Below are 25,354 nucleotides of genomic sequence, written 5' to 3'. Positions count from 1 at the left end.
GTAATTGGTTTTTTGGTGGATAAATAAACAAGGAATTCCAGTTTGTCGTATGTGGGCACTCCCTGTTTTTATTTACATATGTGCACGAGATCCGCGAAAGATGGCGGATGTATGCCTGCAAAAAACGTGTTAATTATTTTTTTATTAATTTAAAAATTATATTAATAAATATTTTGTACCTTTAGTGTGTAACTGTTAATAAAAGTGGATTTTTACTTTGATAGGTGTTGATGGCTGGTGAAAGTATGACGATAGCCTGCTCAGAAGGTCGCAACGTGATAAACATTCTTCTCTGACATTAAGACGAACCGTTGGATACCTTCAAATAATATTTGAAATAGTCGACTGGCCCATTTAATCCACAATGAGTTCACCGAACTCTCAAGACACGACTGACGACGCTGGAGTCGTGGATATCGCAGTGAAGACTAAAAACTGGGTCCAATTTGAGGAGGAACCGGCTCACAAGCTGCCTGAAGAAACTCTTCCAGCGACGATAAAACCTGAAACAGTAACTGTTAGTATTGATAAAATTGTCAAGGAAGCCGAACAAAAAGATATCGCTAGTATTTCTACTGCTAGTGTTCCTGCTAGGGCAGTAGCTGGTAATTCAAACAAGAAAAACGAGTACAGCGGAGCTGTGATAGCAACCGAGTCCGTCCAAATAAATTTAGATAGATCAGGACTCAGCAGATCTATTTCTAATGAGAGTCCTGAAGCTAACGTTCCTTCGGATGTTAAAGTTTCCGATCCTAAAAGCGCGTCTCTCAAAACTATTGACCTCAGAGACACTTCTAATGGTCGAAGTAATGTTAATAATGTTATCAGCACGCCTATTGGCAACATCAGGAGAGGATTCGCTAATGGTGACACTATTGTCACACTATTACCGGTTAATACAAGATGGCCATGGATTACTCCGGCTAAATTTCGCCCTGAATTAGTTCCGGAAGAACTCATGGCTCAAGGTCTTACGGTAACATATTTTTTATTTTTTATTTTTTTAATTAATCACCTGCACTGAGAAAAATTTTTGGAGTGAAAAAAGTTTGATTTTTCAACATTACTTCGGTTGATAAATTTATATTTGTTCTTTAATTTTAAATAATTCACTATTTTAATGTTTTCGAACGTCAATGATGGATTATCCTTTCAATCATAAATTTATATTGGAAATATTTAACTGTTAAGTATTTTTAATACAACATTTAAATTATATAACTATTGTTCAACTTTCAAAATAATTTTTTTAAACCAACATAAAAAATTATCTTGATTCAAGAATTTAAATAAAATTTTTTAATTATCTATTTATTTTTTTATAATGTAAAGAATTTGAAGAACAAATTAAAATTTATTTCAACTATTTAAAAAGTAATTATCTATGATAAAAAAAAAAATTTTTTTTTCGAGGATAAAATAATTTTTTCTGCTAAAAAAAAAATTTATATTTAAAGCGACAATAATAAAATTTAGCAGTAAAATAATTTCTTATCTATTCTTTAAAAAGGAATTAAAAATTTTCTTAGTGACTGTGACTGTTAACGCTGAGTAACTTAAACCGATGACTCATTTAATTAATAATAATTAACGTTTTATATTTATAGTTAACGGTGGAAGATTACGTTCACGTTATGGAGTTGCTGGTCAACGATGTGCGTTTTAATATGTACAATATTTGTTATAAGCGTATCCTTGTGCTGTGGATTTTCACAGCATTTGTTATTCTACTTGGTCTGTTATTTTCTGGTCTCGCTGGACTTACACTATTTGGCCTTGGTATTATGTGGTTAATACTGAATGCAGCAGCTATATTTTTATGTATGTTTATAAAGATAAAACTAAATCACAATTTAGAGAAGTGTATGGCTCAAGTAAACAAGCATTTGTTACGTCACAAGATAATTGTCGGTCTAGATGACAGAGGGAAAATATCTTGTCATAAAGTTAATTTATGCTTCATCTACTTTGACACTACAGACTGCGTAGTAAGCATCTATTCAATTATTCATTCAACTATATGTACCTCTACTGACTAGAATTAATTTTTCATTGAACTATTTTTAAGAAAAAACTCCAAGAAATTATCGAGAGAGAGGAACGCGAGGGCAGAGTCATTGGAGGTGAAGAAACTAATGAAATGCAACGACGTAGACGGGAATTGCAGCAGCGGATGGACATCGATGATACTGATATTGTCATACAAGGAAGCACGACCACTAGGTTATCACGCAAGCAGGTATTGTATTTTTTTTTTTTTTTATCCACTGGACCATCAAATTCTTTCATTGTTTTATCCTATTGTTATTCTTTAATAACTCTTATCTACTTTTTTTATTGTTATATTTATTGTAAAACGTAATGATAGGGTAAAAGCGAGCAAGTGTTGTGTCGATACATTCAGCGATGGGGAAAGGATTACCTGAGACGGCGCTTAGACTGGACAGTTGATGAAGAAGGTGGTAATCCATCTTCACCACGTCATTTAGCATCGGCTTTGTGTCCGTGTCAGTATATTGAAGAGTGGCTGCGCAATAAACCACGGGTTCAAGGCAGAGATTTTTGTCCTAGGTGGAGTAGTTTCCTGAGAGATCGAGGATTTTGATCTTTATTTTATTCCAAGAGACCGTGTACTTAACTTTTTTAAATAATTTATTTAGATAACTGATGATTAATAACTTTATGACGTATAGGATTCTAATTCCAGTGAAAAACATTCCTTAGATTTATTAATTATACGCTTGCTTTACTATTTTATAGTCTGCAGGATCAGCTATCTATTTTTTTTTTTTTTTTTTTTTTTACAGAGGGTAAATGTGGGTATGACTGTGGATTTTATTATTTAAAAATATTTGCTTTTATTATTTAAGAAAAAAAGAAATTGGTCTAATAATTCAATAATTTATAAATTGAAAATTTTATTACCGCAGTCGTTCTTTTTTAAAAAAACAATTATTAAAATTGAAGAAAATAATTATTAATTATTATTATTATAATAAATTTCTAAAAACTGCAGTAATATCCACAATTATCAGAAACTGATTGATAGAATTGACTTAATGCTTGCGTTTTTAAAAATAAATAGTACTAAATGTGTATGGCTTTAGTCGTTGAAACTGGTGACGGTGTGTGTTGGCAGGAACGGGCGGAAATGCTGTTACTGAGGTACGCGTCCAGGTGGACACGTCAATTTGTCCGTCACAGACTCGACCTGGTAGTAGACTCCCAGGAACGGAATAGAGCCTACGTTGGACCAGCTATTCCTCCGCGTCACTGCGTCTCCGCCCGTTGTCCTTGCCAGTTTATCGAGGATCATCTCAAATACAAACCCCGAGGCAAGTTAACTTTACGTCAAATATTTACTTTGCCGGATTTTGGTTTCAAGTAACTTGGACACTGGTTTATTTTATCTAAGTCGACTCATTTTTTAATTAATTAACACTGCGCTACACTCTGGTATAATTGTTGGATACATTTTTTAAGATGCTTTTCAAGACGATCTTAATTAACAAATAAGGCTGAAATATGCTTTTATTGTTACTGCACTTAGAGATTATGTCTGTATTTAATTTATTTTTTTTTGAATTCATAATTTAAGTCATGATAAACGCATCACAAAGGTTTAGGTCAGAATATTTATAGGTGAGAGATTAAAGATGAAAATTTTCATTGAAAAATATATTTATCTTTTACAATTTAATAAATAATTTAGAGATTTTTTGTGTCATGATTTTTAGAGTGGCGCAAAAAAATCAAAAAAATTTTTTTTTCATCTCAAAAAATTTTTTAGGATTCACTCAATTTTTTTTAATTTTCAAAAGAAAATATTTTTGTACAATCTTCTGAATATGAACCAAACAAACTTCCAATTTTTTTATTAAGTTAACATATTAAAGAATAGAAATAAGGTACAAAGTATAAATAAAACAAAAAAATTACTACTGTATTTTAATTAACAAATATTCATCCAAAACTCTTAAAAGTTTAAAAAATTTTGAGTTTTTTAAAAATCAAAATTTTGACTTAAAATTTGCTTAATATAGAAATTTAAGAGCAAAAATTACATTTTTTTGATTTTTGAAATTTTTTTTTAATTTTCAAGCGACCTCTAAAAATTTTCTTATTGAGCTGATCTTTGTAAAAGTTTCTTAAAATATATTAAACTAACAAGTGATTTTTACTCACTAATGTGGTACATTAAATTTTTAAATTATTATTAGATAAGTAAAGGATTTAATATTCAATAAAAAATGTCTTCCCTAAAAAAGTACCGTAATAATAAACACATAAAAAAAATTTCACTCAATTTAATATATACTTTAGTAAAAATTTAAAAATTTTAAAAACTAAAATTTGAATCTCTAATTTTTTCTAAGATATTCTGACCAACCGCCTAAGCAAATATATTACGTTTAAATTTAAATTACTATTGTAATTAATTTTAACATTCAAAAAGGTCATAATTTTAAACTTTATATTATATTTTTAGTACGGGTACGGTGTTGGTTTACTTTTAATTAAATATTAATTAATAACTAATTACTAGTAAAAATTAATTAACTACTAGGCAGCTATGTAAAATTTTGAAAGCGCACTATGAATTTTTTCTTTCGACTAATTACGTCTTATTCCGTCCAAAATTTTAATTGTTAGGAGAATCCAAATTTTACACTTGACTTTTGGAAAAAAAAATTAATCGTATTTAAAAGATCAAATGAATGTTGCGTAGTTTGTAAAAATCAAAATAAAACAGTATATAAATGTATATTTTATAAAAATGATTTACAAAGTAATATAATTACAGTGTTAGAGTTCAAAAAACTTTATATGAATATATTATATGTAATTTTATTATTAGCTATTAAATAGTATTCATTATAATATGTATTAACTTTATTAATATTAATATAAATATTACTAAAATTAATTATTAATTATTGATGTAATTATAAAGCTATGGAAAATTTATTTAGATAAAAAAAATTGAAAATTAAAAAACTAATCATGGGGAATTATTTGCACGCAGCTGGACAAGTGGAGAAAGTATCTGTTCGATCTTACACTCATGCTATAAATACTTGAATAAAAAAACGAAATAACTTAAATAAATATTATTAAGTGCACAAGGGAGTGCGTAAGTATTACACCATTAATTAAAATATTTATTAATGCTCAATTATTTGGGGAATTGCACAATAATTAACGAAAATTAATAACACCATTAAATTTATTAATAATTTGCTGATTTTATTTTATTTGATAAAAACTAAAAATTGAAATTTTTCATTAAGTGAATTATTTAAACAATAACCGCATGAATTTTTCAGGCTATCCGCCAGGTTTTACGTGGTGTGCTTACCTTAGCGATCCTGCTATTAGGTTTGACCCAACATACAGCCCAAGTCCGTGCAATAGAGTTTGATAAGTTTTTATTTTAAACTGTTAATATTTCGCCTTTTATTTTATTTTTATTAAATTATTGATTTATACATAAAATAATTATTTGATATTGAAATTGTTTGTTTATATTTTTAAATGTAGTGTCATATGAAGCAATTATCGTATACATTTAAATGATTATTGTAGAGGAAATTGTGCTTCGATATTTTGTCAGAGTGTGAATGACAGCCCTGGGTGTTGTACATTTAATTGAACATATCGCAATAATTAATCTGAGCCCTACTAAATTATTATTAATTACTTAACTTTAATTACCGTAACTATTGGACTAAATGTTATTAACAGTTACGTTGTATCTGGTTGATATAAAAGAATTGTGCCTTAAATGTCTGATCAACAGTGTGAACATTTATTTTGTAATTGTTTACTAATCCGTCCATATTCGATTTTTTCAATCATTCCAATCAAATTATGTGCAGTACAAATTGTGTAATTGTTAATGATTTGAATAAATACGTATGAAAATTCTAATAAATCGACTGTTTATTATTATTTATTATTATTAACGCTATTTATTTTTTGTTTGTAATTTATAATTAAATATTCAAAAAATTCTTTGAAAAAATTACGGGAAAGTAGAGATCACATAGATAATTATAGTAGGATTTTTTTAGTTGAAAATTTTTTTGCGACAACAAATCACTGATAAAAAAAATTAACTTCCGGATCAAATAATTTTTTTAGTTTAGTTTAGTTTATTTATAATTATGCCAAATAATGCTGAAGTTAGCCGTCAGCTGTCAATTTTAAAAATTTTAGTAACAAATCAATTACAATAAAAATTTTCACTTGTAATTTTTATTAATATTCACATGTGAAACTTTTTAAATAATTGCATTATCATAAAATTTTAAAATAATTTTTAATGTCTGCTAACTTCAGTGTCATTATGCCAAAGCCAAGGCCAAATTGCAATGAGAAAATATCCATAAAATTTTATAATTATTGTGCACTTTTAAATTTACATTTATAAGTAACAAAAGAAAAAAAAAAGAATTAGGACAAAAAAAAAAAATTTAGGCAAGATATTTTTTAAAGTAGATAATATTATTAGTATAGTACAACCTGGTTATAAGTTACATCGGATGATCTACTCACTCTCACGATAATTATATCTATCGGTAGTCTAGCGTTCCGTTTACAACGGAGATTTGAACGGAACTTGGCGCCAGATTTTACCGAATTTGTGGATATATGAAATATTTCACGTAAATAGAAGAGAGAAAAAAATATAACTTATAATCAGGTTGTACTGTACAAAGATAAAAAAATAATAAGAATATAATATTGATTGAATTAACTGACAATTTAAAGAGTCTTACAGATAAAAGTAAAAAAATTAAATTATAAAAAAGCTGCAAAAAATAAAAATAAGAGAATTGACTAATATTTAAAGATCATACATCAAGATTAAATAGGTAATCAAACATCTTATTTTTAAAAACTTCCAAGCTAGACCAATTTATAATATCCTCTGGTAATTATTCCCATAGTCATATGACTGTAACAACGAAGAAAGATTCATATTGATTAATTTTTTGCTTGACTCATAAGAATAAAATTTTTAAAAATAGTTTTCTGAATTTTTAGTAGAATTTTTTTCTTTGAATCAAGATAATTTTTTTATCAGTGAATAATTATGACACTGAAGATGACCAACATTAAAAATTATTTTAAAAATTTGTAATAAAGCAATTATTATAAAAAACATTTAATTAAAAAATTTCACATGTGAAAATTAATAAATATTGCAAGTGAAAATTTTTAGAAGCATTTTTTTATTGTAATTGATTTGTTGTTAAAATTTTTAAAATTGACAGCTAACCGCTAACGTCAGCATTATGAATAATTCCCTAAAATTTATATTCATGCAGGAAAATTTTTTTTTTATTGAACTCATTATTATCAAAATAGTTTTAATATTAAATGAATGATTAAATAATTTTATAATTTGTTAGTGTATCATTTCTTAATCGTGACTAATACTTAATACCGTGTAAAAGTTTTAAAGACATTAAACTCTGCTAAGAAGGATATTCATTTTAATAAAAGCAATTCTTAGATTAAGGTCTCACGAAATTGTTTTAATGATTCTCTATTGTTACCATACTTTTTATAAAAGTACATCGTTTATTTCTCTAATTTATAATTGATCTTGTATTTCTCAACATTTAATATTAATGCTTCATCATAAAAATATGTTTTTTACCTTATAATTTTATATCAAAGATAGAAATATATAATATAGCTAAATGGATGAATTTATTAAAATAAAACATTTCATATTTTTATATTTGTTACTTAATAATTAAAATTTTAAATTTTAATACAGGAAGAAAATTTATTTTTCGTTGTTTAAATAAATAACTATTAAAAATACATTGAGACAAATTATTCCATGAAATTTATTCTATGCAATTAAAAAAATCATATTTAATGCAGCAATTTTTACATATAACAATAATTAATATTCATAAAAATTATTTGTATGCAAATAACAAGATCGTCATCATCTTAAGAACGATCAACAAATTTATTGCAATTAAGCCACTTTAAACGAAGTATGCAGATCAATTTAATTGCACTGTGAGTGAATGATCGCATGATTTTATTAATTGAATAATTAAGATACTATTCGATTGAACTAATAGAATTTTCTTCTAGCAAAACAATAAGCACTCACCGGCGAAATAAATCTTTAAAAATAAAAATAAAAGCCTGTAAATTTATTCTAAAATTATTTTTAGATCCCAAATTTTTTATTGGAATGTAAACTGCAATTTAAAACTTTTTTTTTTTTTTCATGTAGCAATAAATAATTATTCAATATTACATTAAGTTCTACAAACCAGAAAGTCCTTCAGCCTTTCCATATTCTGCATTCTTTGATGAACATGCAATATTAATATATGTATAATAAAAATGCGTATTGATAAAAGTAATTTAACCTATGAAAACTAATTATCAATTACCAATTACTATTCACTTCCCTAATGAATAAACGTTTTACGCGGTAAATCGGTCAGATAAAGATTTCGTTTTCCCGAGGTTAATCGATACAAGTGAATCATTTCATTTCAACCGCAATTGTAAAATAATAAGTACCGCGCAAAAATATTAATTCATAGACTTGTTAATTATAATCATAAAATATCCGTTTAAATGTTTAAGTGACATCTGAATAGGCGTAATCATAATATTACGATATTATTTATTATTTATTGTGTATTTAATATACAATTAGGATTTTGATTTGTAAACAATACGATTGTATATCAATTTACAAGGTGCTTTCACGACCTTCATCTCAATATATCAATTTGTTTACAAGTTTATTTTTATCCTTGTAAAAATTTGGAATTCATCGATGTCGCGCTCATTGATCGTGAGAGTAATGATTCTTAAATTTTCTTACAATGACAAAAAAAAATGATTCGTGATTTATCTTCAATATTACGAAAACACTGATTGGGTATTAATAATTTTATCACGAAAACGAATATACTTAAAATAATTGATTAGTTTATAAATAAATGTCTTTAGTTTTATTTAATTATTTTTATTGATGCTTAAAGATGCAAATTAAAATTTTTTTGATAGAAATGTGCGTAAATGTAATGTAATGTTTTAGTCATTAAATGTCTATTATTACTGGTAAGTAGATTGGTAATTAATTACTAAATGTGATATTAATTTAAAAGTGTTGATTTGATGTTAATCATTAAGTTAATAAACACCACTACAATTGCGTAATAAAAGTTTTTTCTCACAAATAGTGTAATATCGCTACACCACTTTATTTACTTACACTTACACTAGCATTACATCTACATGGACTCCTTCTTCTCTTTTAATACTGAGCGCGCGATCGTGAAACGCATTACAAGAGTAAGTTTTATGCCCGACAAACTTGTTCACTTCAGTTGCTCAAGTGTCATTCTTACTATATCAACAATTAACATTGTTTAAATAATTTAATTTTATATATTTTTTGGTACCAGTTTATTTTTAAGGAAATTTTGGATTTTTTGACCGATGGAGTGTGTGATTATGCGTGATTTTTCTAAATGCTGAAAAAAACTTTTTTTTAATTTTTATATTATTTATTTCAGTGTTCAAATTTTTTTTTATTATTAATTTTCTTTAAAGTGTTGAACGTGAGACAAGTGTTATAATTTTTAAGGAATTAGTTTAAAAAAAAAAATTTTTTTTTAATTAAAAATATAATTTGAATACTAAGGTAAATATTATTTTATTTTTTAAGTGAAAAATTGTGCGAGATAATCGTTATAAATGAAAATAATAGAATCCAAAAATTTTTGATTCGAATAAAATTAAAAAGAAATAAAATCAATTTTTGGGAAGAAAATGAAATCTTATTTTAACTCAAAAAATATATTAATGAAGACAATAATTATTTTTAGAAAAATCAAATTTTCTTAAATGAAGAAAATTTACTTGCCTCAAAAAAATTTTACTTGAAACAAAACTACTTTGACCTTTTTATTGAATTAATTTTTGGTTCAAGTGAACTCTTTTATTGATACAATTAATTTAATATTTAAGCTTTAATAAAATTAAAATAAACCTTTTTTTAATCAATTCGATGAATTTTTTTGATAAGAATATCTATTCTCGATAAATATCAAAAATATAAATAAACAATTCACCTGTCAACAAAATTTCCTTAATTGAAATATTATTTTTCCTCTGTGTATTCTATAAATATATTTATAATATATAATGATTATGATTTATAGTTACGAAGATAAAATATAAGTATGAGTTGTCAAAAAACAATGAAATAAAATTTAAATGCTAAAATAAGCACAATTGTGAGAAACTAAACTTGAAAATTACGAAATACATAAACAAGAGAAAATTTAGTATTTTCTAAACAATAAAAAAAAAAAAAAAAAAAAAACGACTGCGACGTTACTGAATTTAAATAAAAATTGAAATTTTTACAAAACAAAAAAAAATAAATAAACGAATTAACAAAAATGATTTGATTAACTAAACATCACTGCAAAATTATTCGAGTCTGTACTTAGTTCCCACTTAATTGCGCATAATTAATGAAATAATTATGAGATTCATAAAAGACTAGACATTAATGCAAATTAATCATCCTAATCTATTCATACTTAACGTCTTAAATGGTAATTTTCACTCATCTTTTGCATTCGTAATCAAATTTTTTGTCAACATTCTTATTAACATAATTATAATAAATAATAATAATTATAAATTACTCTTACTAAAGAAGATTTAAAAAATGTTGTATTTTGATCTTATAAATGAGAAATTAGTAATTATTTACACTAAATAATTCATTGTTTTTTATTGTCACGCGTTTAGGATACTTGTATGCTACACGTGTGTTGTATGCAGCCTACGCATTCACAAACATTATCTCTATGTCAGGGACAAAGCCTTGATATTAATAATGTAACTTGTAACTCGGTCATTGTATCATTAAAATTTTCGAGTGTTTATGTTTTCTCAATTCATTGTCTGTATTAAAATGATAAATTATTGCTATTTTTATGCATTTAAGACTTTCGTCGAGAATTTTTAATTTTATATCCCGACTTTTGCTGCTTAAACGTGAATAATGAATATTAATTAATTTTTATTGCGGTTTTTTGTGAAATATCAATATTAAAGATCATTTAAAGTGTAATTATTTAATGATTTCGCGTAAATATAATTAAAAAGTTTAAGGTAATAAATTGATAATGTTAGTAGATTAACATTAAAAAATATGGAAAGATATTTATATTTTTATGAGAATTCTAGTTGATAAAGAAGATAATAACTTCCTTAATAATAGATTAATTAAAAAAAAATTTCTGGGAAATTTCTTCATTTCAAATGATAAATTGATAAAATTGATCATTTTTCATTTAAAAAATAAAACGAAAATTTTTTTTTAATGAATAAGTATTATTTTACTGAGACGCGGACTTGATCCTGGATTTTCACACGAGGCAACGAGATGAATTATTGAAGTTTGATACTGTTAAAAGAAATAAATAAATATTTTCATTTATATTAATGAATAAAGAATAAGATAAGGCGAATAATGTAAAAATGGTGGTATTTACAATAATATGAATAATTTTCAAAGATAAATAAAATTATATTTAATTATTAGATTTATAAATCTACGCATTAAGTGACGCTTTGCATACTTATTTATTTAGAAAAAATAATTATCTGATAAATTATTTCGCAATAAGCTTTGTATTCTATAAACAAATCGTAATTTTATTATTTTATTCAAAAGATATTATTGTAAATAAAATAAATAAAATGAATTTGAAAAGAGTAATAATTAATAAATCCTTGGGATTTATTAAAAATACAGCGACGTCCTTTCAGTGATTTATTTAAATTATTATAAAAATATTTCTATGACATTTATTGTTGATAAATAAATTGCATAATGAATGTATTATTCAATATTTTTAAATAGATAAACAGCTGACATTTCAACAATTAAAGCATTAATCAAAAATTATCTGAACCGCTGCATTGATGGTGACTGATTTATCAATCCAATTATCGCACTCGTCTAAAAGATCAAAAGTTATGTTTCCAATCCGTCTTAATGAATAATTATTGTCCTCAATTAATAACTGATTTGTGAACAATATACTTTTTACTGATTTATGATTATAATAATAAATCTTCCAATATTATTCTTTAATAATAATAAAAAAAAATTATTTTGGGTGAAAAAATGAATAATTGGGTTGGAAATTAATTAATATTGTCATTTTTCAGAGTAACTTATAGTTGAAGTGATAAATTGATCGGCGTTGATTGATGCTATGAAGGATATGCCAACTAATGGCTATGGTACGTTTAATTTTTTATTTTAATTTTAAAAAATCAACCTTTTGTAAAAAGATTATCACAGACTGAAGTTTTAACGGTCAGCTATCAATTTTAAAAATTTTTTTAACAAATTAATTACAATAAAAAAATGTTTCTAAAAATTTTCACTTGTAATTTTTATTAATTTTCACATGTGAAACTTTTTAATAATAATTAAATTGCTATAAAATTCTAAAAAAAATTTTTAATATTTGTTAATTTTAGTGTCATAAAAGATTTAATTAAAAATGAATTTAAAAGAATTTTTTTCATTCCGAAATCTGTACACTGAAAAAAAAATTACCTTGAATCAAGAGAAAAATTTTTGAACCAAGAAAATAATTTTGAAGAGTTTCATTGTTTCGAATCAAGATGAAAAATTCTTGAATCAAGCAAAATTTACTTACATCAAGAAAAATTTTTAAGTTTAAGAATTTTTCTACTTAAATCAAGAAAATGAAATTCTTCAAAATTGTTTTGTTGATTCAAGTAAATTTTTTTTTCTGTGTACTTTACTTCCTCCAGGAATCAAATCTCGACCCTTCGCTTCGAAAACTAGTCTCTCATGGAAAAATGATCTAACGGTTTGTTTGCCAGAACTTGAGAATAAGGAAAAAATAATAGAGTATTCCTAGAAAAAATTAATACTACTCATATATCTGAATAAACAAATTAATAACTAACGAGGAAAATTTGTCATATCCCTTGACGTTTATAGAATTTCGTCATTCACAGTATGAAAATTTTTCTTCCTGATTTTCTTGCGGTTTTTATGTGAATCATCAAAATTTTTCAAGTGTTTTAATTTTACTTTTTTTTTTGCATCAAATTAATTTGCGTAAGAAGATTCTATAGATTTAAAAAAAAATAAAAATTGACGTTGCATTGAGAAATAATGAAACCTTAAAACGTATTACATTCTCCAGACAAGGCTGCTGCATTCCCGATTGAAATTAAAAATCATCAATAAACCGAAGGCCTAGTTCCTATCTGATGCTCTCGGGTGTCTGTGAATCCTTCGGTTAAAATTTAGAAGTCAAGGCTTTAACATAAATCTTACTTCTACAATTGATCCATTATTCATAATTTAAAAAGTTTTACTTATCTTGCATAATACTGATTCAGTTTTAAAATTTGTAATCGTATTTCAAACATCTGTAATTTTTTCATCTAATTTGATAATTTAAAATAAATGATTAGAAATTAAAAAAAAAAAAAGCGATAGAAAAATATTAAAGCAAACAATTAAGCATGAATTTTTCGAGCAATATCGTGGAATTTGAACGGGAGTTCTTTCACTTATCTATTGCAATAGATAGTTGCCCTTGATGTAATTAGAGGGTATTAGAGGTGAGCAACACCGAACGAGATTTAATCAAACTATAAAGACTCGCTGGTACTATATCTAAACTTTGATGTACACAAATCAACATACAGTTACATGATAGTATTAGACACTTGAACTACTGATCCAGTTTATTTTAATTTTTAATAACCAGGAAAAATCGGGATGCAAGAAAAAGTCACTAGTTACTCAGTAATATAATAATAAATTAAAAACAATAACCTGATAATAATTTAATTTTAAAATATTTATATTAATTAGTATTCACATTGAACTCGAAATCGTAGATAAATATTTTTAAACAGCACGCGATTATTAGAATCTAATCAACTTAAACTACAACTTTGACCTCTTGTGATATTATATTTATATTATCACAATTGAGTTTTGTCTAAAGATTTATTCATTTTTTCATTCAAATATCTCTTTTCTAACTTATTAATTATTAGCGAGTGATGCAATTTGATTTAATGTTGTACTATTGACCTATTTTTTAATAAATATAAATACCATTGATCAAAGTTGAAGTATTTTCGAATACATTTTTAATTTCCTTGAACTTTTATTCAAGATTGTGATAGTATATGCACTGATAACAGAATTAACTTGGTTTAAGATAAAAATTTGTCAACCAAAAAAAATATTTTGGAGAATTTCACTGTTTTAAATCAATATGGAAAAAAAATTTTATTTTTAAAGTCGAGAAAAAAGTCATACTCTTAAAATAGAAATTTCACACGCTTCGTGAGAACTTTTCCTGAGTTTAATTAAATTTTAACTTGACTAGAATTCAAATTTGCGCGCGCAAGCGCGCGCCTTACTATAGCGTTTGCATATATTTTCATGCTCATGATATATTCGACCAATCACGTTACGAATAGTTTGATGCCACATACATTTCATCTCAATTTTATTATGGGATCGATTCAAGAATTTTTCGATTTCAATCAGGATTGTTTTTCTTCAAAATGATATTATTGGTTTCATAATTTTTCTTTTAAATGAAGCTAATTATTTTATTAATTAATTAATAATTTAAATTAAATTAAAATAAGAATTACTGAGTCCAGTAATTGAAGAAAATTATTGAGAGTAAATAAATGCATGTAAAAAAGTAAAATTAAATTAGTACTACAACAATCATTACATACATATTAGTTATTATGATTATTGCCACGAGTCAATGTATTGCGTTTTGTTTGTCTTCATTTTTCGCCCCGTCTGACTAAACTGCTATTGATAAATTATCGTAACTGATTATTACTAACATACACATGTATATTTATTCGTATGTGAATAAATCATCACGAATTGACTTCCCAGCCAATAAGATCGACTGTGAATCGCGCACACCCACTGCTTATTCCAATAGCATTTGAGGTGTGAGGTCACGATCTCTGAGACAAAAGTTGAGCTAATGAAAAAATGTATTAAAATCTTTTTTGTCCTCTTTTTAAAGTTTATTATAAATTCCTTCTCGGTGTTATTTTGAGTCTGGAAGTAAATTACTTTTTTTGTTACAAATCCTTTGACTAGGAAATAAATAAAAGCAAATCCTTGAACTGTCTGGTCATTTGATATGAACAATCCATGAGGTTAAAGTCTTTCCGGCAAATTACTCATGTCAATAACTCGATTATTTTTAAGATATTTCTGAAATTTTCCATTTAGTTGTTAGTTAATAAACTTTATTATGCCAAGTCTAGACTGCTGAGTTAAAGGGTTAATTATTGAGAATAATAAATTACTTCCTGGTTAGTGTCTTTATTATGATACATGCAGGAGATTTTAAGACAAATTTTATCGTTGATTACAAGTTTATTTTTATATTTCAATGTTTGTCAACGCAAGTAGCGACCGGACGACACCCGCCGGTTATACAGCGGTACTTGATCACACATGTTTGTTTTTTGTCCATACAGTCAAAGTCAGCGCAGGGATTCGGGCCATCAGTCCCTGCAATAGTTAATTATTAATTTATAATGCAGAATTTTAATTTTTTTAGAAAAATAAAAATATATGATTTTTACAAGTAGCGCAGCCGTTTACATAACACCACTTTGAACAGCATTCTATAGATTCCTGGCACTAATTAAAAAAAAATTTTTTTGTAAAAAAAAACAAAATTTTTTGAAGAAAACAAAAATTTACAATTTATGATAACATTTTTTTATCAAGATATTTATTAATTATTAGAATTTAATCAAACGAACTTACCGTTCTTCCTTGGCCTTTACATTTACTTTTCCTAGCTTCTGTAATCGCAACGATTACCGCAACCACAATTAAAAAAGTTGCAATGTGTTTCATATTTAAATTTTTCAAACTAAAAATCTCAGTTGATTCTGCGCAAGTTACTGGAAAATTTTACAGCTGTTATGCACTTTTTACCCTTTTATACTGATTATCTCACTGGTATTGAAAATCGCAAATATTATTATAATTTTATTTTTAAATGAAGTACAACAGACTAGATAATTATTTAAAATATTATCACAAATGTAAAAACAGAAAAACAGACGTTTCCATTCTAATTATGTTGATTAAAAATAAAAATATTGCATGTGTATTATTAAATAATCGGATTTAAAAAAATAACGATGACGTATATGAGATGCTTTCCGTGTTATCGCAACTTTTTTTCCTCATCGAAATAAACTTACTCATATATTCACCCGGATACAATATTTACATCATACATGTTAAATCTTATAAAATTTATGAACTGATAAAAAAATAAACTTGATTCAAGAGAAAAAATCTTGAACTAAATACATTGTAAAGAATTTTATTGTTTTAAATCAAGTAGAAAAATTAATCAATTAAAGAAAATTTAGTTGAAGTAAGAAAAATTCTTGACAATAGTATTTTTTTTTTTTCCAGTAGTTTTTTTGTAGTATAATTAATAAAATATTTAAAAATTTCCAGCTGAAGTAAACGGCAAAAATGGAGTTGAAAAGGACAAAAAATCGGAAGAATATGAAGAAGTGGACGCGATCCAAGAGGCTATGGGGGCGATGGGACGATGGCAAGTCCTTGTTTGCATCGCTATTTCCCTGGTGAAATTCCCTGTGGCATGGCATCAACTGGCCATTGTATTTATGGCGCCGCACACCCAGCAATTTAATTGCACAAGTCCAGCATATTCATCAGCCAAAGATCAGTGTATTGTAAACGTAAATGGTAGTTTTGTCGAGTGTCAGTCTTGGGAGTTCGATAGGAGTATATTTCCCGAAACGATAATCTCTCAAGTAATTATCAAACAATTGCTAATTTTATCTTTGATTTTATTTTTATTTTTAGAAATTAACAAATTTTTTTGTTTGCAGTGGAATTTGGTCTGTAATCGGTCCCATTATGCAAATATTCAACAGTCGATACTCATGTTTGGAATACTGTTGGGGAATATAACTTTTGGCAGTTTAGCAGACAGGTAATTTTTATTTAATTATTTTTTTTAATTAAAAAAAAATGTTTCAAATGATGAAATTAAATTTTTTCCTTAGATTTGGGAGAAAAATTCCATTGATGATATCGGTGATACTTCAACTGGTATCAGGAATCGGTTGTGCAATAGTACCATGGTTTCCAGCCCTCCTGTTCTTGAAATTATTGGCAGCGATGGCCACTGGAGGGACAATGGTTACGAGTTATGTAATATGTATGGAAATAGTCGGTACCAAATGGCGAGCAGCTATAACAGTACTCTATCAAATACCTTTCAGTTTGGGACACATGTCATTAGCTGGAATAGCATACTTGTTCCGTCACTGGCAGCATTTGCAATTAGCCATATCATTGCCGTCAATAATACTCTTAAGTTACTGGTGGATTGTTCCTGAGTCACCTAGATGGCTTTTGGCCGTTGGAAAACAGAAAGCTGCGTGCAAAATACTTAAAAAAGCAGCTAAAGTTAACAAAGTTACGGATAAGGATATTCCGGAATTGGTGCGAAAACATTATTTGCATCAAGTGAGCATCTATTTATCTTTTTCATATTATTTACGTTATGAAAGTTTTTTAACATGAAAAATTAATTACAATTAATCGTAAATATTTTTAGCTTAGACTTTTAATCAAAATTTTGTCCGAAAAATAAAAAAATGTCTCTCATTAATTTTTATAATTAATCTAAAAATTAAATTTACAATTTTTATAAATAAAAATGTTGAATTTATTTTTATTTTTTATTGAAAGTTATAATACTTTTATTTATTTAAAACTATTGATTCAAATTAATAAAAGTAAATTTTTATTTTTAAAAATAATTCATAATTAATTTTTCTAGAATTCAAGAAAATCGGCTTCGGATCATTCAGCATCAATAATTGACTTATTCAGAACGACGAACATGAGAATAAAATCATTAGCAATATTTTTCAACTGGGCTGTATGTGGAATGGGACTTTTTGGGATGACGCAGTACATCGGACAGGTCGGCGGTGACATATTTGTTAATTTTGCAGTGTCAGGTGCCACTCAAATCCCTGGTAATTTCGTTGCCTGGTGGGTTATGAATAAATTGGGTAGAAAAATTACATTAATGACTAGTCACATCACTGCTGGGGTAGCCGCTTTGTTATTAATTGCTGTACCTCAAAGCAAGTATTTTTTTTTTTTTTTTATAAAAAAAAATAATTATATAGAAGTTATAATTAGTCAAAATTTATTTTTATAATTATTTTAGATTTAGCATGGCTACGACTCATACTCGCATGTTTTGGTATTGTTGGGATGTCTGTATCGTTCACAACAGTGTATTTATTTTCCGGTGAATTGTTCCCAACTGTTGTAAGAAATATTGGAGTAGGAACGAGTAGTATGTGTGCGAGAATAGGATCAATGGTTGCGCCATTTGTTGTGTCATTGGTAATTTTTTTCTATATTATTATGTAAAATTATTTTAAATATTTTTATTTTATTATTTACTGACGTTTTATCATTTTTTTAGAGCTTAGTTAGAGGATTTTTACCGCCGTTGATTTTTGGCACATTCCCATTGATTGGTGCAGGCTTGGCATTATTTTTGCCTGAAACAAACGGGTGCCAACTACCGGAAACTCTTCAGGACGGTGAAGATTTTGGAAAGTATGTATCACTTTTTTTATTATAATTATAAAATTATGTTATTAATTATAAATCACTTATTGCAGAAAAATAAAGAAAAGTTTAAAAGTGAAAGAATCTGAAGCTGAAATAGCGCTTTGATGTTCAATTATTAATTAACAGAAGATCAAAATATTTATAAATAGTTAATTTTTTGTTAAGATAAATCATTCCGTTTTATTTCTATTTATTAGAGTCAAACTTCTGAAACGCTTCATTATAATGCGGACCAAACATATAGGTTCTTAATTTCTACGTACTTTACAAATTTAAGGCAAGTCATGAAGCTACGTTTCGATACGAGAGTTTGATTTTACTTTAAGATATTCTTAAGCTAATCTTTGACGATTAAATTTTATTTAAAATTGTCAAAAATTGATAAAACGCGATAAAGTATATAAAACGTATTTTTTGTAAGAAAATTTATAAGATACTAATGGTATTTTCTTTAATTTTAAAAAGATGGACCAAAGAATGCGTTTATTTTTTGTATAACGCGTTCTTCATTGTGTAAATAAATTATTTTGTATAAAATTGGTTGTATTTATTATTATGATTGTGTAGAATGAAAATTGCTGGGTACTAAGACTCTAGTACTTAAGCTGCCTATTATTATTCCGGAAAGTCTTTATTTATCATGTTTATTTTATCTATCCATAGATATCTATATCATTGCAACATCGTTAGTTAATAATAAAATTCACCTATCACAATAATTCTCCAGAACGACAATTATTGTGCAATTATAAGTCTTAAATAAGATTTTCAGATCTCATAAATCATAGAAAAAATTGACGACTCAATTATGAGATTTAAAAAGATTTTTTTTTTAATCAACTCATAAAAATGCTACTAGATAATTAACGTAATAAAAGTCATTAATAATTATTTCGCAAAAATCTTCAATTATTATGTGAAGATTACAGTCACGTGAATAATAAATTTTTAAATTTAAAACAAAATCAGTCTGCAAATTGGGTGAGTTTTTATATTTAAATAAAAACAAAATAATAATTATAAAATATCAAAAAAATAAAAATAATTCTCTAAAATAAATAATAATCAAACTTTAGCGTGATTGCAATGAACAGTACCATTGTAAAATGTAATCATGCTTATAACTTTAATTACTTTACAATTTACTTCCTTAAAAGCCAAATTTACTGCTATAAAAAATGCAAAGGCAATAAAAATAAAAATATAAAATATAAAAAACGGTAAAAAAATTTTAAATAAAAAAGAACTAATGAATCAGATTCAGTGATTATCGATACAATAGATAAAAAGGTTTCTTTTTTCAATGTCACCGCGCTAATCGACTCATTCATAGACGTAAACGTTTTAATAAAAAAAAAAAATAATGGCAATAATAAGCAATTAATGCAGAAAATCTAATTACAAGAAAATATGTGAGAAGTTTTATCTTTAATTTACAATAGAAGACCTTCGGATGGTTGTTTTAAAATTTTTAATTCGTGCAATAAATCCTATTAAATAAGATAATTCCGTTGGTTTTCGTCTTATCAGTAAATACATTCAACAAAAATAACATTTAATTCACTAAAATATTCAATTACACATGCATCCGTTTTTTATAAGCCTATTTCATGTTTATACTTGACCTACGGATCGTAATAAATCCAAACAAAAATAATTAGGCAACAAGATTGACAGATGACGGACGCAGCCTGTACTGATTGATACGATCCTCGAAATAAAATTAAATCTTCTTTATTAAGTTTGTTAGTGAGTGATTTCTGGTGTAGGACTGTATAATATCTATATAAGTAATATCCGATTGTTGGATTCAACATCCTCTGTCCTCGGAGCATGATGACCGAGTATATAAAGAGACCTGGACGTGGTTCAGCTTCATTCACGGTCGTTCCGTTCTCCAAGCCAGTTACTCGGGTTTTCCAAACCGTGTAAGTATTTTATTAATTTACGTACGTATATTTTTATATTTCTCTATATGCAAAAGTTTATTCGCGTAATTATTATTAGAGTTTATTATATTACAGCTTCATAAGTTCATTAAAAATTACCTTCACCTCTATACACATTCTACCAATTACTACATTGCATACGCGGTGTATTATTAACACTTGATTATTGCTTACTAGTTAAATTTTATTTTCCAAAGATATTATTAAATTATTTTTTGAATAATTAATTTATATAATAAATTTTTCAATGTATAAAAAATAAATTTTTGTAAGAAAAATTAATTTGAAAAATCAATTACAAAAAATGTAAATAAATAAATGCACATACTACATTTGCTTCCGTAATCGCAATGCAAATTTAAAAACAGAGAAAGCGTCCTCGGGAATTTAGAGTGTCACATAAAATGTTACAATGCTTGCCAAACTCCTCTCTCTAAATAATAACAACATTTATCGATTAATAACAACACGTTTACCCACATGTAAATTAACATTGATATAATAAATCAATAATTCCTGATTACAATAATTGTCTAGGTTAATGTAATAGAAATAACAATAACAATTATGTAAATAGCAAGCGCGGATATTATAAAACTCGTGATTTCATGATTCATGATAGATTCTATGGTGAATGAGCATAATGTATAAAAGGTAAAAAATAAACGTATAAATTTAAACCAGTAACTATAGAAACAGAGGTACAGAGGTGTGGCAGGACGATAAGCAGACACTAACAATACAATAATGAACAATGAGTATCATGAACTCATTCTATTACAATTGATCAGGGTACTTTAAAAACGCGGAAAAATTTTTCAATTCCGCAGGGTGTGTCAGTTCATTGATTGTCAAACATCAAAAGGCTTAATTTATTCATTAACATCTTTATCAAGAATTTTTTTACTCAGAGTAAGATAAAAAAAATTTTTTCTGCAAAGAAATTACTTAAAAATAAAGTTAGAGTCAAATAATTTTTAGAAAGTCAATTTCTGATCAACCGAAACGTTTTTTTAATTAATGATGGATTTTTTTTTCTTACAGAAATATGTGGTATTTGATTTTATTGCTGAGTTTGTCGATGGTTACATGCGATCCGTTTAAAACAGTATTCTCATGGAAACAGGTAGACTACAATTTTCCAAATGAAACGACGCGTAATGCTTACAAAACCTCTGGCGATTATATCAAAGAGCATGTCGTCCCACTCGGATTAAATGTATGGGGTGACAAGCTTTTTATCACAGTACCGAGATGGAAGAAAGGAGTACCAGCTAATTTGAATTACATCAGCTTGAATAATGGTAATGGCCTATCGCAATAAACAGCAAATAGTAATCCGCCATAATAATAAGAACTAATCTTAGCTTAGTATCTCTGACACGAATATTATTATTATTTATTCAGTTAATTTAAAAATATTTTTTTTTATTTTAAGCAGACAATAAATCACCGTTGCTCAATCCTTATCCTGATTGGGAGTCTAATGACATCCATTCACCAGATGCGCTTGTAAATATTCTCAGGGTCAGAATTGATGCTTGTGATAGATTATGGGCCGTTGATAGTGGAATCGACGATATTCTCGGTGAATTTAATCCTGTCCAGCCCAAAAAACTTATTGCCATCGATTTGAAAACCAATAAGGTAGTTTATATAATCTGATGGAATACATACGCTTGATTGAATTGATTTATATTAGCTGTTTTTTTTTTTGTTATAGATCATTTTGCGATACCCGTTCAAAGACTCTGACCTAAAACCCAACACTTTTTTTGCTGACACTGTGATAGACGTTGATCCCAAAAACTGCAGCGATGCGTACGTTTACAATTCCGACTTGGGAGGCTACGGGCTTGTTGTCTACAGCATGGCCAAAAATGATTCGTGGAGAATAAATCACAACTACTTTTACTTTGATCCTCTCAATGGTAAAAACCCAGCATTTTTTTTAAGAAATAAAAAAAACAATAAGCAAAAAATAATATTCATTAACGTCAAACAAAAGCTAATAAATCCGTTTGCGTGAAATCTGTTTAGGTGAATACAATGTAAGTGGTATTCATTTTCAATGGACCGACGGTATGTTTGGTATGGCCTTGAGTCCGCCAAAGGAAGATGGCTCAAAAACACTCTACTTCCATCCAATGTCCGGAATTCACGAGTTCGCGGTGTCAACAAGCCTTATCAAGAATCAAACTGCCCTAGCTGATCCAAAATACTGGACTCAGTTCCATGTTGTAGGTAACAAAGGTCCACTCACTCAAGGAACTTCTTCGATGTACGACTTGGAAACTGGAATTATTTACTTTACCCAATTAAACAAAAATGCTGTGGCTTGTTGGGATACTAAAATGGACCTAAATCCTGATAATTTCAGTAATTATTTATTTATTTATAATTAATTATTATTATTCGATAGATTAAAGCTGTTGATTGAAATGACAGATGACCTTTGTATTAATTTGATGAATTATTTTCACAGGAATTGTAGCGCAAGATAACGAGAAATTGGTTTTCCCGAATGACATAATAATTGAACCGAAAACACGGAAATTCTATTGCCTGTCCGATAATTTGCCCGTGCTTCAATACAGCGAGTACGACGTAAATCAAACTAATTTCTACATTCATGTCGCTTCGCTTGACGATTTGACAACCGCCTGCAGGGCCAAAGCAGAATAATTGCGGGTTTTTTTTAAAGCCACTGTGAATTAATATTAACGTTAAAATAATATTAAATAAATCTTTTAAGAGAAGATGCAATAATTATTGTATTTACTGATGATTGTATTATTTTTACCATGAATTTTTTAATAGAATTACTTTTAAATGAATCAAGTGAGAAATAAAAATTCATTATAAAATATTCAGCTAGTGTATTTAATTATAAGTGAATTATTGTATTGTTAGTGGATGGACAGTTGATTTATTTAACAATTTCAATCCTCATTAAAATTATTTATGTAATCAAAGTCGGAAATTTATGATAATAAACGAAAAGACATTATTGATGCTTTTAATCAGAAGCTTCTATATTGTTCTTATTTTTTCAAGTAAAAGTTTTTTGGTGAAATTTAATTCACTTTGTTTCTTTTCGCAAGAATGAAGACACTTCACGAAAGTATCAAGCAATAAGATAGTTCTAGCTTTTCTCGAGGTAATAATGAGAGATTTATCGACTTTTTAGAAGTTACTTACGTTGAAATTGAAATAAAAAAAAAAAAAAAAAAAAATAGGGAAATAACAAAATTTGATAATTATGTGGGTTGAATTGCACACCATGATGTTGTTGTCTCTGAGAGAACGTAAATACGATTGGTATATAATGATAATGGGATTTTGTATCATGATATGATTATTATTTTCTAAGACTTTTTTAACAATACTATGCTAGAAATAACAGACATTAGACAATTTTTTTCATTTTTACAAACAGTGGTAATTATAAAAAAAACATGTTTTTGTAAACTTTGATTTAATAATCTCGATTTATCTATTCAAAAGTATAAATATAAGATATCTAAAACTTTCCTCGTAAATACAAATAATTTATTAATTTTATAAGTTAAAAATTAATACATTATTGTTGAAATAATATTTGAAAAAATTCAATCGTCATTCAAATAATTTAAAATAAAAAAAAATTATTTTTAGTGAAATAAAATAAGCGAAAAACTATCAAATTTCATTTTTGAATATTTTCATAAAAATTAATTTATAAAAAAATAAATATTAAAATTTTTTTATGAATTTATTTTTAATTATAAATTAATTAAAACACTTAACAGTTGTCTGATGCCTGTTATTACTTTCAATACAGTAAGCCATGTTCAAGTATCAATTTCAAATGTTCAAATTCAAATTAACTCACTTTTCCCGCCTTCTACTTCAATAGCTGTTGGGCTCTTTACTCATACGAGCATCCTGTGTTAATGACATAGATATCTGGTATCCAAACTTCCTTAAATAAATAAATAAAAAAATTATTTAATAAACTCATTAAAATTAAAAATTAATAATTTTATAAATACCCATTAAATCATTGTTTGTTGATAAACAACACTCAACACTCCGCACAATGTCAATGAAGCGTTCTAATTTAACGAAATACTAATTCAATGTTAATTAACAACTCGTAAATATTATTACAAAACGACAATGAATTTCTATATAATTAATCAAACTAAACTTTTAGTGAAAAAACTTTTTATTTGTTTTATATTTATGTAATTTAATACTCGTAAACATCAAAGGACGCGGTTTAAGTCACTCAATGGCCAGTCGCAAATTTTTTGGCGTCTGCGCACGTCACTTAGGGTCTTTTGCGCATAGTCTTTTCACACGGCACTGCTGACGCACCCAGGCTTTATTCTCCCGCCAACCTAGTGACGCAGCTTTTCGGACTCGCGATTAAATTAGGCAAATAATTATTTTTAAGTCAGTATTTAATAAAAATAATTATACATACTTACTCCTTAATATTTAGGAAGCAATTTGAGATAATGATTTAATCAATATCCCAAAAATGACTAGCGTTAAAAAATAAAATATTATTTTGGCGGTTAAAGCATTGACAAGTCCAAGGTATTTCCGGTTTGTATATATGCGT

The 25,354-nt window shown here is 26.8% G+C and overlaps 3 protein-coding genes and 1 long non-coding RNA gene across 9 annotated transcripts; 3 read left to right on the top strand and 1 right to left on the bottom strand.

Annotated features, from left to right (window-relative positions):
• Positions 1-339: 339 nt before the first annotated feature.
• Positions 340-5,935, top strand: LOC141536627 (uncharacterized). 5 transcript variants are annotated; one of them, XR_012480761.1, is made up of 6 exons: positions 340-976; positions 1,608-1,988; positions 2,069-2,239; positions 3,140-3,335; positions 5,027-5,134; positions 5,328-5,935. XR_012480761.1 is itself a non-coding variant. In XM_074257275.1 (5 exons), exons 1-5 carry the CDS (start codon positions 365-367, stop codon positions 5,420-5,422), a joined length of 1,455 nt encoding a protein of 484 aa, XP_074113376.1. In that variant the 5' UTR covers positions 340-364; the 3' UTR covers positions 5,423-5,935. The 5 variants fall into 5 exon arrangements, 4 of the variants coding, with proteins under 4 accessions (XP_074113376.1, XP_074113377.1, XP_074113378.1 ...); XM_074257275.1 differs by lacking the exon at positions 5,027-5,134; XM_074257276.1 differs by having other exon boundaries at positions 5,027-5,935.
• Positions 364-25,031, bottom strand: LOC141536638 (uncharacterized). Its single transcript, XR_012480762.1, has 3 exons — positions 24,777-25,031; positions 24,617-24,706; positions 364-503 (listed from the first exon to the last, which is right to left on the bottom strand). It is a non-coding gene; the product is annotated as an uncharacterized LOC141536638 (long non-coding RNA).
• LOC141536625 (organic cation transporter protein) lies at positions 9,348-19,330 on the top strand. The gene is made up of 9 exons (XM_074257273.1): positions 9,348-9,700; positions 12,253-12,327; positions 16,619-16,941; positions 17,020-17,123; positions 17,197-17,662; positions 17,979-18,291; positions 18,378-18,559; positions 18,642-18,778; positions 18,844-19,330. The coding sequence occupies exons 2-9, from the start codon at positions 12,300-12,302 to the stop codon at positions 18,896-18,898; spliced, it is 1,608 nt and encodes a 535-aa protein (XP_074113374.1). The 5' UTR covers positions 9,348-9,700; positions 12,253-12,299; the 3' UTR covers positions 18,899-19,330.
• On the top strand, positions 20,310-23,609 carry Y-f (yellow-f). Of its 2 annotated transcripts, none has more exons than XM_074257281.1 (6): positions 20,310-20,721; positions 21,787-22,046; positions 22,181-22,389; positions 22,466-22,673; positions 22,783-23,121; positions 23,228-23,609. In XM_074257281.1, exons 1-6 carry the CDS (start codon positions 20,627-20,629, stop codon positions 23,425-23,427), a joined length of 1,311 nt encoding a protein of 436 aa, XP_074113382.1. In that variant the 5' UTR covers positions 20,310-20,626; the 3' UTR covers positions 23,428-23,609. The 2 variants fall into 2 exon arrangements, with proteins under 2 accessions (XP_074113382.1, XP_074113383.1); XM_074257282.1 differs by having other exon boundaries at positions 20,315-20,721; positions 22,184-22,389.
• Positions 25,032-25,354: the final 323 nt, after the last annotated feature.

The sequence above is a fragment of the Cotesia typhae genome, unplaced genomic scaffold, assembly GCF_013202065.1.
Source record: "Cotesia typhae breed Kobodo isofemale line unplaced genomic scaffold, CoteBio_Ctyphae scaffold_152, whole genome shotgun sequence".
Taxonomy (NCBI): Eukaryota; Metazoa; Arthropoda; class Insecta; order Hymenoptera; family Braconidae; genus Cotesia; species Cotesia typhae.
The sequence above is the reverse complement of the archived record's forward strand: the minus strand, read 5'-3'. Positions and strand labels throughout refer to the sequence as shown.